This window comes from Microtus pennsylvanicus, chromosome 3 (genome assembly GCF_037038515.1).
Source record: "Microtus pennsylvanicus isolate mMicPen1 chromosome 3, mMicPen1.hap1, whole genome shotgun sequence".
NCBI classification, from domain to species: Eukaryota; Metazoa; Chordata; class Mammalia; order Rodentia; family Cricetidae; genus Microtus; species Microtus pennsylvanicus.
In genome coordinates, this window is record NC_134581.1 from 16,398,721 (window position 1) to 16,415,769 (window position 17,049).

Genomic DNA, 17,049 nt, shown 5'->3' on the forward strand with positions numbered 1-17,049 from the left:
GTACGGCTGGCCGGAGGTACTGTGGCCTTCCACACACACGACCGCGACCCCCTTCGGTGCCAGCTGCAGCCCAAGGCTCTGGGTGGGCGGAAGGACCTGGCCTCCCGGGCCGGGCTGTCCAATAGCCTCTCGCAGATTTCCCTCCGCTGGCCCGCAGCGGCATCTCGTGGATTCGCGCGCGGGCTCGGGCGGCGCGAGCCCGGGTCCTGCGAGCCCCCGCGCGCCAGGGAGCGGCGCATGCGCGAGCATCCTGCGAGCCCGCTGAGGCAAGCCGAGCCGCGGCGGCGCCGGGAAGCCAGCGACGGAGCTGCGAGGAGCCGAACGGCGGCGCGGGGACGGTGGCGACGGACAGGTCGTGAGCCCTCGCCCGCGTCGCCCGCCCGGGGCTGTTGGGCCGCCCGCCGAGTCCCGCTGTCAGGACGTGGCGTCCGGCGGTGGCGGTGGCATCCCGGACGGCCTGCGAGGGATGCGCCGCCTACTGCCCCGCGCCGCCTGACCGCCCCCGCCTTGCCTCGCGGTGCGCCACAGCCGGGCCCGCGGCCGTCCCTGCGGTCGTCCCCTCCGCGCTGTCCCCCAGCCGCCGCGCCTGCGGGGCTGCGCCCGGCCCGGCCATGTGGACCCCCACGGAGGAGGAGAAATACGGCGTAGGTAGGTGAGGCTCGGGCCTGACAGCGGAGGGGATGGAGGGGCACGTGCCCGACTTCCCGGCCCCGCCTCGATGGCTGCCCTGGCTCCTCCACCCCTGCCCGCAGACTGTGCGGCCTCGGCGCGGCGCGGGGCGGGTGCGCTCCAGGCGCGGGGCTGGGCCCGGGGCTCTGGGTGCGGGAGAGCGGCAGGGGGCGCTGGCGGGGCGGCCTCAGCAGGTGCGGCCGGCGGGAGGGGCCGCAAGGCCGGGGCAGTTGCGGGAGGTTTGTGGTGTGGGGCGCAGGACAATTTCCCCAAGAAGATGCATTCTGAGGACCTGCTTTTTCCAGCAGTCAGAACCTCGATTTTAATGAGTTTCTGCACAAAAGTTAATGAGCCCGATGGCGGTTTATTTTCCAATTGGAATCTTACAAAAAAGGATGAATTCGTTGACATCATTTTCTCAGTTCAAATTCTGCAGCTATTTGTTTTGCTATGAGTATTAGAAATAGTGACCTTACTACCGTGGGAGGTGTTTTGGCATACATCACTGTTAAAGTTTAGTGTATTTTGTTGACATGGTTTTGTTTAAAAAAATCTATTTCAAATGAGAATGTTATTCCTTAGTTTCCTTTAAAGTGTTATGTGAAACTCCAGAGGCTAACGATTTCTTTTAACATTCCAGCTCTTTAAGAAGAATATTTAGTTATTTAAGGGACCGAGTGTTTTACAATGTTAGTATTTCGTAGTCATTGCACGAGAAGAGTGTTCAACACGCTACATTATTGTAAACTGGATTTGCAATTTGGATTTACTTAGAAATATTTAAAATGTTGAGTGTGCAGTGTTCTTTCTTTCTTAGCATGTAATGGAAAATTTTAGAAAACTTAATAGGAAATGTGTTGCTTAAGGGGAAGTTATTATTTCCACTAGTGCAACAATTCTATCAGTATTTCATTCATAATTCATTACAAAGTAACTCTGCAGTGGTAACAATTGTTTTGGGATACCATCAGGCAAAGTACGTCAAAATAGGTTTTATATCAGAGAAGCCGTCTATATTGTTCTGAAAAGTAACATTCCAAAGTTTGTAATTAGCTATGTTACAGTGGAACTGGTAAAAAAGACTCCTGGTCCTCGAGTCTGTTGAAAAAGAATTGGGAAATTATGCACATGCTGGATTCACCCCTAGAGACTCTTTTACCTTTTCTATTTAAAACATTCCTTGAATACTAAGTTGATACTGTGAAATGAGGGGCTGATGGTTTTTCTTCTTCATAACTTGCTACCAGAACTTCTTAATTAGAATAACAAGCAATGGGTGTTAAAGTGGTCGGCTGTCCAGTGGTACTTGACTAATTTCTTTCCTTTGGGGAGGAACTCCAAAGTGGTGCAGATAGTGGAGTTCAGAGTGCTGACTTCTTTTTACTGGTGCTTTGGGCAGGTTACTCAAATCATTTTCTTAATGTGTAAATTGAGGGCTCATGTTTAAATATCTTAAAGGGATGTGAAAAGCAAACAAGTACACTTGCTAAGTAGTTAGTACATGTTAATTCCCCCATTAGTACTTAGTGATAATAAATACTAGGGGTGGTGGTTCGGAGACTGGCAATTCAAGCCAACCAGGACAGGTGTATGTGACTCTTAGAGTACTAAGATTTGATGTGTGATTTACCAAGATGAAAGATGAAAGGAGAGCCTTGGATTCTTTGAACTGTGTGCTTAGCTTTAGAAAAATTGCTATGCCCTGTAGAGGGGCACAGTACTGGGCACAGGGTTGTTGTCATTCTGAAGACAGTTGCGTTGCAGCTGTGGTCTGGTATAATTATGGTGCTTTTTCTTCTTCTTCTTCTTTTTTTTAAAAGGTAACTACTTGATATTTCTCTCACTGTTTTTCAATGGTCTAAAGGGTTTTTTTTTAAATTTTTTAAATTGTTTAAAACTCAGGAGATTTACTCTCCTCCCCATGAACATATTAGGGACTGCACTTCTAGGCATTTTCTTAAAATCTAATTCAGTCTGTAAGGTATCTTCAATATTGTGCTTATTAATGAGGAAAAATGTCAATTCAAATTATTTTTTATTTATCCCTTTGTTTAATTGCTTTAAGGACTAGCTTGAAAGTAACTATTACCATTGTTTAAGAAAAATATTTTGAGATCAACTTTGATCCTTTTTAAAACATTTATTTTCATATGTGTGGGGATTGGGTGTACCCATGCAATGACATTGCATGAGGAGGTCATAGAACATCTTGGGGAGTCTGTTTTTTTCTCTACTCTGGATTTTGGGGATTGAACTCAGGTCATCTGACTTAGTGGCAGGTGCCTTAGCCCACTGAGCCATCTCATTGGTCCCAGATTTGAATATTTGACTAAGCTGGAGTACAGATTTCTGTTTCTGTTCGGCAATTTGTAATCCTACAGCAAGAAAGAAAACACAGTTTTTATCCAATTTGGAGAATTGTGAGAAAGAGCTCCTGATATCGGTGGGGAAATGAGCCCCTGTTGCAAAGTCTTCCCTTCTCCACCTTTATGTAGTTGTTCCTTTGTGTTTTCAAATTTTTAAGGCTTTGAAATCTAGTAGTAATTAATGGCTTCTTTCAAGACAGTTTCTCACTATGTAGCCCCTTGGCTGCCCTAGTACTCAGAGATCCCCTTGCCTCAGTCTCCCGAGGCATGTGCCACCAAGTTTGGTCTGTAATTAACTTCTTACTACCTTCTTATCTTTATTTTTACAGTAGAGGATCTCTGTCCAGGTTGCAACATGCCTTTTATTCTTTTTTACTTAAGACTCTGGTACCCAAGCTCCCTTTTTGTTATATTCTGTGATTGGCTTGAGAGGCTGGGGAGGGCACTGACCTTTTGTGGAGATAAATGTGCCCATCAGTTTGCTGAGATACCAAGTTGTGTTGCCTTACGTAGATTCCTAGAGTAGTCTTAGTAGGACCTCTATTACACAAATGAAGAAAAGAATCTCAGAGGTCGCTTTTCTTTCCTTCCTTTCTTTCTTTGGTCATTTAATAGTTGTATAGTCCCTTTAATAATAATAATTATTATTGCAATGGGAGGTATTTTATGACATATTTGATTGTTTTTGCTCATCTTCTTTAATATTTTTAGGGGAAATTTTCATTTCTTTCTTTTGTGTTTTTGCAGCAGGTTTCACTCTATAATTCAGGCTAGCCTGAAACCATAATTGCTTGGAAAATTCCGTATGTTTTGTTTCTTAGGTTGTCTTTCCAAGGAACTTCCTGCTCTACAGTGCAGTAGATAAGAAAAAACTTGTCCTTCTTTTTACAGATTATACTCAAACTAACAAACAGGGAAACCAAAACTAAAAACAGCACTTTTCTCACCCTTTAGTAACAAAAACAGGAAATATCCACAGCAAATAAAAATGTAATTAAATTCATTCAGTAGATAAACAGCAACGGTGTGAATGTGTATGCATTGTCTTGATGTCCTAGATTTATATGCTGGTTAGTTTTTGTCAACTTGGCGAAAACCTCTGGGAAGAGGGTGGTGGTGCCACCCTTGATCAGGTGGTCCTGGGTCATATCAGAAAACAGGCTGGGTAAGCCACAGGGGTGAAGCCTATAAGCAGCATTTCTCTGTGGTCTCAGTTTCCATTTCTGCCCTGGCTTCCTCTGGTGAGGGACTATAACATGTAAACCAAATTAAACCATTTCTTTCCTAAATTGCTTTTGCTCATGGTCTTTATCATAGCAATAGAAAATGTAACTAAGAGAATGTGGAAACTGCCTCAAAAAGCCATCTTGTTTATTCCACTGCTGTCATTATATTAAAAAACAAACAAACAAAACTGCATGTGTATTTTAGGCAGGTACTTTGCCAGCAAGCTACATCCCTAGCTCCATGGTAAACTTTTTAGTAATTCAGAGTATTGATTCTTATTTTTTGCTATTTTTCAATTCTTATACCATGAAATATTTCCCTCATTACCCTCCGGAATATTTAACATTTTTAACAATAGTTTTGCGATGCTATATTTATTTTTTCCTAATTAAAAAATCTTTTTTGCTTTACTTTTCTAAGCCTTAGTTGTTTTCTCAAGACCAGGGTATGCGTATACAGTCTTTTATTTTTATTTAAATAAATCACTAAGTTTCATGAAAATGTATCTTCTAAAGGTCTGTAGTAGATCCTGGTGTGGTTTATATTTCCTTGAATTCTAGAGACTTGAGGATCAGTAGTTTGAGGAGAGAGAAAGAGGGAGGCAGGGGGAAGGAGGAGAGATGGAGAAAGAAAGGATGAGAATGAAGGAAAGAAAAAAAATCTGTAGTACAGAGGTGGAGCAGGAACTGTATGGGAAAGAACCCTTGTCCACAGCATTTGAGGAAATTCACTGGTCATTAGACTAGCTTGAAAACATGGTGGCTTTAGTTATTTTATGGCTCCTTTGTCCTAGGAAGGAAGCCCAGTTTTTGAAGCCTCTGACAGAAAACTAATACCTCTTTTTGAGATAAAGATACCCACCAGGGGAAGACATGGTCACATATCCAGAAATTTATTTTGTTCTGAGAAACAAGGATATAATCTGCATTTTATAATCGGACGTTTAGTCTTTACAGGGAGCATTAACAGCAGGAAGAAGGTACCTAGGCTACTAAGTGACAAATCTAAGGTGCCTAGGCTACTAAGTGACAGATCTAAGGTGCCTAGGCTACTAAGCGACAGATCTAAGGTGCCTAGGCTACTAAGCGACAGATCTAAGGTGCCTAGGCTACTAAGCGACAGATCTAAGGTGCCTAGGCTACTAAGCGACAGATCTAAGGTGCCTAGGCTACTAAGCGACAGATCTAAGGTGCCTAGGCTACTAAGCGACAGATCTAAGGTGCCTAGGCTACTAAGCGACAGATCTAAGGTGCCTAGGCTACTAAGCGACAGATCTAAGGTGCCTAGGCTACTAAGCGACAGATCTAAGGTGCCTAGGCTACTAAGCGACAGATCTAAGGTGCCTAGGCTACTAAGCGACAGATCTAAGGTGCCTAGGCTACTAAGTGACATATCTAAGGTGCCTAGGCTACTAAGTGACAGATCTAATAAGGTGCCTAGGCTACTAAGGGCTGAGTTGACATTTGAACCCATGATTTCAGAATTCTGTGCTACAGATTTTGCTCCTTTATAAAAATTTTTATTATTGTTATTATTATTTGTGTGTGTGTGTGTGTGTGTGTCTGTGTGTCTGTGTGTGTATTGTGTCTGAGTGTTGACATGAGGTCCCATTGTGGTAGGAGATGATTTGGGGAGTTGGTTTTCTTCTTCCACCATGGGTTTCAGGGACAAACTCAGGTTGTCAGGCTTGGGCAGTAGCAGTGCTGTTTTACCTGCTAAATCATCTTTCCAGTTCTACAGATTCTTTTATTATACCCCTTGCCTTTGAATGGAATTTGTCAGTATCGTATTATTATACCCCTTGCCTTTGAATGGAATTTGTCAGTACTGTATGTCTAGTTTGAAAGTTGAGGAAGTCTAGAGCAGTGGTTCTCAACCTTCCTAATGCTGTGACCCCATGTAGTTCCTCATGTTGTGATGACCCTAGCCATAAAACTATTTTTATTACTACTTCATAGTTGTAATTTTGTCACTGTTATGAATCATAATGTAAATGTCTGTGTTTTCCAATGGTTTTAGGAGACCCCTGTGAAAGAGTTATTTGACTCCCTAATGGACTGAGACCCACATTTTGAGAACCAGTGGCATAGAGTCTTTTCATTTTAAACTAGATAAATATATTTAAGGAATTTTTTCCACCTTGGACATTGTAGAAGGCTACATAATATTGTTCCATTTTTGAATATAATGATTTATTTTGATAGTGGGTATAAATACAGGGTATGAATTCAGAAAGCAAGTTTTCAATAATGCATTGAGGACTGTATTAAATATTATTATTAATTATTGAAAGAGGGTCTCACTCTTTTTTTTTTGTTTTTAGAGACAGGGTTTCTCTGTAACCTTGGAGCTTGTCCTGGAACTTGCTCTTGTAGACCAGACTGGCCTCGAACTCACAGAGATCCACCTGCCTCTGCCATCAGCTAAATTCAGAGAGTCTAGTTTGATCACGTGCTCCATCAGTCCCAGTCCAACTGGTCTTGGTGAGCTCCCATTAGATCAGTCCCACCGTCTCAGTGGGTGGATGCACCCCTCACCGTCCTGACTTCCTTGCTCATGTTCTCCCTCCTTCTGCTCCTCATTTGGACCTTGGGAGCTCAGTCCAGTGCTCCAATGTGGGTCTCTGTTTCTATCTCCATCCATTGCCAGATGAAGGTTCTATGGTGATATGCAAGATATTCATGTGTGGCTATAGGATAAGGCCAGTTCAAGCACCCTCTCCTCTGCTGCCCAAGGAACAAGCTGGGGACATCTCCTTGGACACCTGGGAACCCCTCTAGAGTCAAGTCTCATGCAAACCCTAAAATGGCTCCCTTTTTTAAGATATCTACTTCCCTGTTCCCATCTCCACCCCTCCTCCATCCCAACCATCTCATTCCCCCCAGCTCTCCCCATCCTCCCCTTCTCCCTTTTCTCTCCCCATTTCCCCTTACCCTTACCCCACCCCACCCCCATGTTCCCAACCCCTGTCTGACAATCTTGTTCACCTGCAGTATCCAGGAGGATAACTATATATTTTTCATTGGGTTCACCTTCTTATTTAGCTTCTCTAGGATCACAAATTATAAGCTCAATGTCCTTTATTTATGGCTAGAATCCACTTATGAGTGAGTACATACCATATTCATCTTTTTGGGTCTGGGTTATCTCACATCCATTTGCATGCAAAATTCAAGATGTCATTGTTTTTTACCGCTGAGTAAAATTCTAAAGTGTATATGTGGCACACCTTCTTTATCCATTCTTCTATTGAGGGGCACCTAGGTTGTTTCCAGGTTCTGGCTATTACAAATAGTGCTGCTGTGAACATAGTTGAACAAATGCTTTTGTAGTATGATTGAGCATCTCTTGGGTATATTCCCAAGAGTGGTATTACTGGGTCCTGAGGTAGGTTAACTCCTAGTTTCCTGAGAAACCGCCACACTGATTTCCAAAGTGGCTGCACAAGTTTGCATTTCCACCAACAATGGATGAGTGTTCCCCTTACTCCACATCCTTTCTAGCATAGGCTATCATTGGTGTTTTTGATTTTAGCTATTCTGACAGGTGTAAGATGGTATCTCAGAGTTGTTTTGATTTGCATTTCTCTGATTGCTAAGGAGGTTGAGAATGACCTTAAGTGTCTTTTGGCCATTTGAACTTCTTCTGTTGAGAATTCTCTGTTCAGTTCAGTACCCCATTTTTAAATTGGGTTAATTAGAGGTTTAATGTCTAGTTTCTTGAGTTCTTTATATATTTTGGAGATCAGACCTTTGTCTGATGCGGGGCTGGTGAAGATCTTCTCCCAATCAGTAGGTTGCCTTTTTGTCTTGGTGACAGTGTCCTTTGCTTTACAGAAACTTCTCAGTTTCAGGAGGTCCCATTTATTCATTGTTGCTCTTATTGTCTGTGCTACTGGGGTTCTACATAGGAAGTGGTCTCCTGTGCCCATGTTTTGTAGACTACTTCCCACTTTCTTTTCTACCAGGTTCAGTGTGGTCAGATAATATTGAGGTCTTTAATTTATTTAGACTTGAGTTTTGTGCATGGTGATAGATATGGATCTATTTTCATTCTTCTATAGGTTGACATCTAGTTATGCCAGCACCATTTGTTAAAGATGCTTTCTTTCTTTCATTGCATAATTTTAGCTGCTTTGTCGAAAATCAGGTGTTCATAGGTTTGTGGATTAATATCTGGGTCTTCGATCGATTCCATTGGTCAACATCTCTGTTTTTATGCCAATACCGAGCTGTTTTCATTACTGTAGCTCTGTAATAGAGTTTGAAGTCAGGGATGGTAATGTCTCCGGAAGTACTTTTATTGTATAGGATTGTTTTGGCTATCCTGGGTTTTTGTTTTTCCATATAAAGTTGATTATTGTTCTCTCAAGGTCTGTGAAAAATTTTGTTGGGATTTTGATGGGGATTGCATTGAATCTATAGATTGCTTTTGATAGAATTGCCATTTTTACTATGTTGATCCTCCCAATCCAAGAGCATGGGAGGTCCTTCCATTTTCTGGTATCCTCTTCAATTTCTTTCTTCAAAGACTTAAAGTTCTTGTCAAATAGATTTTTCACTTCCTTGGTTAGAGTTACCCCAAGATACTTTATGCTATTTGTGGCTATCGTAAAAGGTGATGTTTCTCTGATTTCCCTCTCTGCTTCTTTGTTCTTTGTGTATAGGAGGGCAACTGATTTTTTGGAGTTGATCTTCTATTCTGCCACATTATTAAAGGTGTTTATCAGCTGTAGGAATTCTTTGGTAGAGTTTTTGGGGTCGCTTATGTACACTATCATATCATCTGCAAATAACGAAAGTTTGGCTTCTCCTTTTCCAGTTCGAATCCCCTTGATCCCCTTATGTTGTCTTATTGCTATTGCCCAGAACTTCAAGCACTATATTGAAGAGGTATGGCGAGAGTGAACAGTCTTGTCTTGTTCCTGATTTTAGTGGGATGACTTTGAGTTTCTCTCCATTTAATTTAATGTTAGCTGTCAGCTTGATGTATATTGCTTTTATTATATTTAGGAATGAACCTTGTATCCCTAATCTCTCCAAAACCTTTATCATAAAGGGGTGTTGAATTTTGTCAAATGCTTTTTCAGCATCTAATGAAATGATCATACGGTTTTTTTTTCAGTTTATATGATGAATTACATTGGTAGTTTTTCGTATGTTGAACCAGCCTTGCCTCTCTGGGATGAAGCCTACTTGATCATAATGTATAATTTTTTGGATGTGATCTTGGATTCGGTTTGCCAGTATTTTATTGAGAATTTTTGCATCGATGTTCTTGAGTGAGATTGGTCTGTAATTCTCTTTCTTGGTTAAGTCTTAAGAAAAATTAAATCTTAAAAAGCAATTTTCTTTTTTAAAATTCTTTTCTCATTTATTACATCCTGACCACAGTTTCCCCTCCCTCCTCTCCCCAGTGTCTCCTGGCCTGACCTTCCCTCTCTTCCAGATCCATGCCTCCTCCATCTCCCTTGAGAAAAGAGCCTTCCACCCCCGGGACATCAACCAAACATGGCATGATATGCTACTATAAGACCAGCCACATACTATCAAATCAAAGCTGGAAGATGCATTCTAGTAAGAAGAAAGGGGTCCCATAAGTAGGTAAAAGAGTCAGCAACTGCCCCTGCTCCCACTGTTAGGATTCCCACAAGAATACCAAGCTACTCAGCCATAGCATATATACAGGGGACCTAGGTCAGACCCCTACAGGTTCCCTGATCCCTGTGAGCTCCCATGAGTCCTGGACAATTGATTGTATGGGCCATATTCTTTTTTTTTTAGTTTTTTATTATTCTTATTATTTATTTATTTATTATGTATACAATATTCTGTCTGTGTGTATGCCTGCCGGCCAGAAGAGGGCAGCAGACCCCATTACAGATGGTTGTAAGCCACCATGTGGTTGCTGGGAATTGAACTCAGGACCTTTGGAAGAGCAGGCCATGCTCTTAACCTCTGAGCAATTTCTCCAGCCCCGTGGGCCATATTCTTATGGTATCCCTGATCCCTCAGATTCCTCTGATCCTTCCTCCCCCTCATCTACAGGACTCCCTGAGCTCTGCCTAATGTTTGGCTGTGGGGCTCTGCATCTGCTCCAATTTGTTGCTGGATGAAGCCTCTTTGGTCTTTTGATGAGGATTCTGCTAGGCTCTGGTCCCAGGACACTGCAGGAAGGACAAACTGTAGGTCAAAATTTTCATGACTGGGTTGCTGTCCCAATCTCTGCACTTGAGGCCTTGCTTAGTTATGGGAGAAAGCCAGTTCAGACTCCATGTCCTCCATTACTATGCATCTTTGTTAGGGCTGCTCTCATAAATTCCATGGAGTCTCCATTGTACTAGGTTTCCACCTTGCTCCCCAAATGCCTCCCAATTCCAGTTGTTTCTCCTAGTGTTTTCTCCCTCCTCATTATTGATTCTTACTGATTCTATCCCCTCCTGCCCCTAGTTTATCCTCAAAATTTATTCTATTTCGGCTTGTCAGGGGAATCCTTGCTTTCCCCCTCATGTCCTCCTTGTTGCTTAGCTGGGTCTGTGGATTGTAGCAGAATTATCTTTTACTTTATAACTAATTTCCACTTTTAAGTGAGTATACACCATTTTTTGACTTTCTGGGTCTGGGTTATCTCACTGAGGATTATTTTTTTTCAAGTTCCATCCATTTGCCTGCAAATTTCATGATGTCATTATTTTTAACAGCTGGGTAACACTGCTATGTAAATATAACACATTTTCTTTATCCATTCTTTGGTTGAGGGACATTTAGGTTGTCTCTAGTTTCTGGCTGCTATGAATAAAGCTGCTATGAATGTAGTTGAGCAAGCATCCTTGTGGTAGGGTGGAGTGTCCTTTGGGTATATGCCCAAGAGTGTGATAGCTGGGTCTTCAGGTATATCGATTCCCAATTTTCTGAGAAACTGCCATATTGATTTCCATAGTGGCTATACAAATTTGCACTCTCACCAGTAATGGAAGAGTGTTTCTCTTGCTCTACATCCTCACCAGCATGAGCTTGTGTTTTTGATCTGACAGGTATAAGATGGAATTGCAAAGTTGTTTTGATTTGCATTTCCCTGATAGCTAAGGATGTTGAACATTTCTTTAAATGTTTCTTGGCCATTTGGGTTTCCTCTGTTGAGAATTCTCTATTTAGATCTGTACCCCACTTTTTAATTGGATTGTTTAGTTTGTTGGTGTCTAGTTTCTTGATCCAAATATGTAATTTTGGCTATTAGCCCTCTGTCAGATGTGGATTTGGTGAAATATTTTTTCCATTCTATAGACTGCCTTTTTTGTCCTATTGACAGTGTCCTTAGCCTTACAGGAACTTTTCAGTTTCATGATGTCCCATTTATTGTCAGTCTTAGAGCCTGTGCTGTTGGTTTTCTACTCAGAAAGTTGTCTCCTGTGCCAATACACTCAAGGCTATTTTTCACTTCTCTTCTGTCAAGTTCATTGTGTCTGATTTATGTTGAGGTCTTTGATCCACCGGGACTTGAGTTTTGTGCAGGATGATAGATATGGATCTATTTGCATTCCTTCACATGCTAACATCCAGTTAGACCAGCACCATTTGTTGAAGATGCTTTCTTTCTTCCATTGTATAATTTGACTCCTCTGTAAAAAATTAGGTGTCCATAAGTGTGTGGATTTATATCTGGGTCTCCGATTCAATTCAGAGTGATCTATTTGTTTTTGTGCCAGTACCATGTGGTTTTTATTACTATAGCTTGAAGTCAGGGATGGTGATATCGCTGGAAGTTCTTTTATTGTATAGGATTGTTTTAGTTATTCTGATTTTTTTTTGTTTTTCCATATGAAGTCGAGTGTTGTTCTTTGAAGGTCTGTAAAGAATAGTGTTGGGATTTTGATGGGATTGAATTGAGTTCGTAGTTTGCTTTGGTAGGATGTATTAATCCTACCAATCCTTTAGCATAGGAGATCTTTCCATCTTCTGATATCTTCTTCAGTCTCCTTCTTCAAAGACTTCAAGTTTTTTATCATACAGGTCTTTCATTTGTTTAGTTCAAATTACCCTAAGATATTTTATATTACTAGTGGCTATTGTTAAGGGGTTTGTTTTCTCTGCCTATTTTTTATTTGTGTTTAATCTTGTTTAAAATGTTAAAAAGAGGGATAAATAGAATAGGACAATAAGGTAGATTATTGTATCTATCTGTAAATTAAAATAGCAACTATCAGTTTTAGATAATTTGCAATGGTATGGATTCATATATATTGAACAAATGTAAAATTATTTTCTTGTTCCTGTTTAAGATAAATTGTATATTGTTACAAATTCAAAATTATGTTTGTCATATTGTATATATGTTTTTACTTCTGTTTAAAGTATTTTTGTAAGATTATTTTTGTCATATTGTATATACATTTCTACTTCTGTTTAGGATATTTTATATATTGATGCAAATTAAGGATATTTTTGTCATACTGCACTATACGTTTTTACCTCTGATTAAGATATTTTGTATATTGTCAAAGTTTTGAGGTCATTGTCCTTATAAATATATGTTTTATAAATCTGTTTACAGATTGTTTATTTTTTAATATAAAGCTTTAGTCTTTAAGCTGTACAGGTTATTAAGAATTACAGATTAATAGTCATCCATATCTGTTAAAGTTATGGTAGACTTTCTAGATGTACAAAGATATATTTTGTATAGATAGGTAATCTTCAAACACCCCAAAGACCTACAAAATATGACATTTAAATGTTTTAATAACTTAGAATTCTGTTGATGTGAGACACAACTGCTTCTGACAGTACTGATCTACTCCTGAGAGAATGAAGGGTGCCAAAGACATGCCATATAGAGCTTGTTTTCTTCTTGGCAAACTGGCCTATTGGGCAAAAAACTGTCCTTGTCTTGACTGCTGCTGATAAGCATGCTGTCCAATCTGGACAAACAGGATACAAGGAAAAGCGGCTGCTGAACCTTGTCGAGATAGGGTAGGACAGTCTTTCAAATTTTCCTCCTTCTGAAAATGGTCTGTTGGATATTCTAGGCTTATAGCCAAAATTGGTTGCCCCAGTGTTACAGAGAAACATTAGGTGACTGTCAGGGCAGCCAGCTGTTTCTGTCATTTCTTGCATCTTTTGGAGGTCACCTAATTTGCATTTCCTGCTTACTCAGGTAATATTATTTTCCTTCTCAGGTCTTTGATGGGGTTGAAGCTTAGCTAGTTACAGTTACCATCATCTCATATCTTAGGGCATATTAGGTACAAGACCTAGATTTTCCAGGATAGGACAGCTATTGAAATAAGCTCTGTAATTTGCCAATTACGTATGACCTGGACATTTAGTATGCGTTTCTTGCTTGATATTGTTTTTGTTGGTTGTAATTTCATTTTGTTTATGTTATTACCTTTTCTTTCTTCTGCACAATTCTTGATAGTTGTTCTTATTGTAGTTTTATGTTAGAATTAGAACCTTCTTCTTTTAGAAAAAAGGGGGAAGTGTGGGATTTTAATCTGGTTAGTCGGTGACTTTTGGGGCAGCAAGCTCTATTGTGTGGTCTTGTCTGTGTACATGATTGCTTAGAGTTGAGGGAGAGGAGTCTCTCTCTCTCTCTCTCTCTCTCTCTCTCTCTCTCTCTCTCTCTCTCGCTCCCCCCCCATCCCTCTCCCTCTCTTCCCTCCCTCCATTCCTGTTCTAAGGTGGTTGGAGCCAGAGCAAGGAGCAGTTGGTCACTGGGCAGAACAGCAAGACACAGCAGCTGAATCATGGCAGTAGCTAATCTGTATCAGTTAGTGTTTATTCCTATCTTATATCTAAATAAATTCTTGAGGTCCTTTAACAGACTCTCGTGGGTTCATGCAACATAGAAGGACCACCACTGATTTTTTTTTTGAGTTATTCTTGTATCCAGCCACTTTGCTGAAGGTGTTTATCAGCTGTAGGAGTTGCCTGGTAGAATTTTTGAAAATAGGAATGTATATTGTCATATCATCTGCAAATAGTGATACTTCGACTTCTTCCTTTCTGTGGTGTATCCCCTTGATCTCTTTTAGTTGTCTAGCTAGAACTTCAAGTACTATATTGAATAAATATGGGGAGAGAAGACAGCCTTCTCTTGGTCCTGATTTTAGTGGAATTGCTTTGAGTTTCTTTCCATTTTATTCAATTTCCTTATTTTATAAACTCTTAAAAGTAGGGATTGTGCTACAGTTACCTCGTTGTTCTTGAAAGATAGAGCTTAGTGTGGGGCTCATAGAGAGCTTCATACACGTGCTTATGAATTAAATTGAATGCTTTTGTTAGTGTGGTATTGTTTGATTTTTGGTGACTTTTGAGATGTTATTCCATATTTAATTGTTCATATTGAATGTGTAACCAACAAAGCACTAGAACTTATTTCATTTGAACCAAAATCAAATGATGTATTCTGAGATTATACACAATACCAAACAAAAGATACTAAATTTTCTTTTTCTTTTCAAGACAGGGTTTCTCTATGTAGCCCTGGCTGTCCTGGAACTCTTTAGACCAGAGTGGCCTTGACCTCAGAATCTGCCTGCTTCTGCCTTCTGAGTGCTAACATTAAAGGTGTGTGCCACCACTGCCCAGCCCTAAATATTCTTTTAAAATGTTTTATTTTTATCATCATCACATTAAAGTTACCATACTTGGCTTTATCAGTACAGATTCTCACATATTCTTGAAGGTTAAGTTTGTGATTTTACTCATCGTTCTTTAATCATTTATTTATACAATTAATAAGACTTTGTTATTCAAGTGGCTTGTCTTTTTTCTGATAGCTAATAAAAATACTAAAAAGAGTATTTAATTTTCAATAAACACTAGAGGGAGGTATTTAGTGTATAAAACTGTATTTTTACTGTGCTCTATTTTGAATGCAAATTATCTGAATGAATGTTTCATAACAGTGCCAGCTACACCACCTTTGTGAATCTGATAGTGCTTGGGATTATGGCAGGTTCCAGATTATAAGCCAAGGTGTATTTAGTGAGGAAGAAAGATGTGGTTGAGAAGAGTGTGTGGACCCACTTTTAGTTATGGAGCATGTCAAATAAATGTTTATATTGAAAAGAGGTTAGTCCCATTTTCATCTTCATACATAGGAGGAAATATAATGCTAAAATTTTCTGGGCTTTTTTTCCTGACTTCCTTTCCAAATTCCACACTGCTACATTTTGGACTTGGAATGTTCCTGTTCCTAAGGCTCATGTGTGGAAGATGGCCCCTAGCTTGGGCTACTGGGAAGTGGTAGATGTAAGACTTTATGAATAGGCCTCTGGTTAATGGGGATGTGTCTTTGGAAAGACTAGGACCCACTGCTGCCTCCTTTTCATTTCTTGTTTCCTGGCTTTGAGGTAAATTTGCTGTGCTCTGTACTCCTGCTTCCTGAGAGTCCTAGTTCCATCTGCCCAACCACGGACTGTCTAAACTTGTGAGCTAAAGGAAGCCTTTTTTGTTTAGAGGATAGCTTATCTCAGGTACTTATTGACTGAGATATACCTATGTTCTTAATATATCCCTATTCCAAAAGATCTTAAATTTCCACCTTTTTGCTTTGTTCAGGCTAAAATTCTACCAAGATTCTACAACTACCTTCTTCCGCTTAGGGAATGCCAACTGCAAAAAACTCAAATGTTATCTCTTCGGTGTTTTTCTACAGCTCTGCCTGATGTAAAGAAGTACTGTTTCAGGCCGGGCGGTGGTGGTGCATGCCTTTAATCCCAGCATTGGGCAGAGGCAGGCGGATCTCGCGGATCTCTGGGAGTTCGAGGCCAGCCTGGTCTACAAGAGCTAGTTCCAGGACGGGCACCAAAGCTACAGAGAAAAACCAAAAAAAAAAAAAAAAAGAAGTACTGCTTCTGATGCATCCTTTACTCCGTTATAACAGGCTTAATTGCATTTCTTTGCTCCAGAAGACTTTGCAGCTTTTGGACAAAGAACTTTGTTCATGTTTGTACCATCAAGACCGAATATGTACTCCACCGGGAATCTGAACTAGTAAAGAGTTTATTTTTTGCTAATTGAGGCTGATTTACAAGGCAGGTTGTGAATGTAATATATGGTTGTTAGGCCTGTGACATGAATATGTATTCATGCTGGACCATTTTCTTTCCTGAGCCTGTTAGGGATTTACTGCTTATGGCTGAGTTCAAATGATTGATTTTGGGTGGGAGCCTGAGGATTCCAGTAACAATTCATCTCACCTTGAATTGCAGTTATCACAACAGTGAGTCAGAAATCTTACATCAGGTAATTGTAATATAATTTGACTTTCCCCCATTACCTTTTGTTCAGCATCTTTAGGGAATTCTGTGTTTTGGATGAGGCTTTTCAGCCTTTAAAAGCATAATGAAGAGATTTTTGTCTATTTTGGTTGATAATTCTCCAAAATGTAATGTATTATAGTCTTCTCTATAGTGTGAATTCAGTATGTTGAATTCATTTGGTGTTTATTTATCTGTATTATTTTTTCTGATTATATAAGATAAATATTCATTATGGAAATATCAGAAGATATGGAAAAACATACATACACAACTTAAACATTTTTTTACACAGATAAAACTCTTTCTAACATTGACATGTGTTTAGTCTTCTTTCTATATATACATGTAAATAGGCATTTAAAATAACTTTAGGACTGTATTGTTTTACACACACACACACACACACACACACACACACACACACACACACACACACAATTTGAGGTTAAAGGATAACTTGTGGAGTTAGTCTTGCCTCCCATCACAGTCTCCTCTTTAATCAGTCTCTCCTTTGAGAAA

At 40.2% G+C, this 17,049-nt stretch overlaps 1 protein-coding gene across 5 annotated transcripts in view; it reads left to right on the plus strand.

Annotated features, from left to right (window-relative positions):
* Positions 1–258: 258 nt before the first annotated feature.
* The window catches only part of Dock3 (dedicator of cytokinesis 3), a 364,288-nt gene continuing 347,497 nt past the window's right edge, over positions 259–17,049 (plus strand). For all 5 annotated transcript variants that reach the window (XM_075964736.1, XM_075964739.1, XM_075964737.1 and 2 more), the window contains exon 1: positions 259–648. In XM_075964736.1, coding sequence (XP_075820851.1) covers positions 612–648 — 37 coding nt within the window. In that variant the 5' untranslated portion in view covers positions 259–611. The remainder of the gene's footprint in view (positions 649–17,049) is intronic.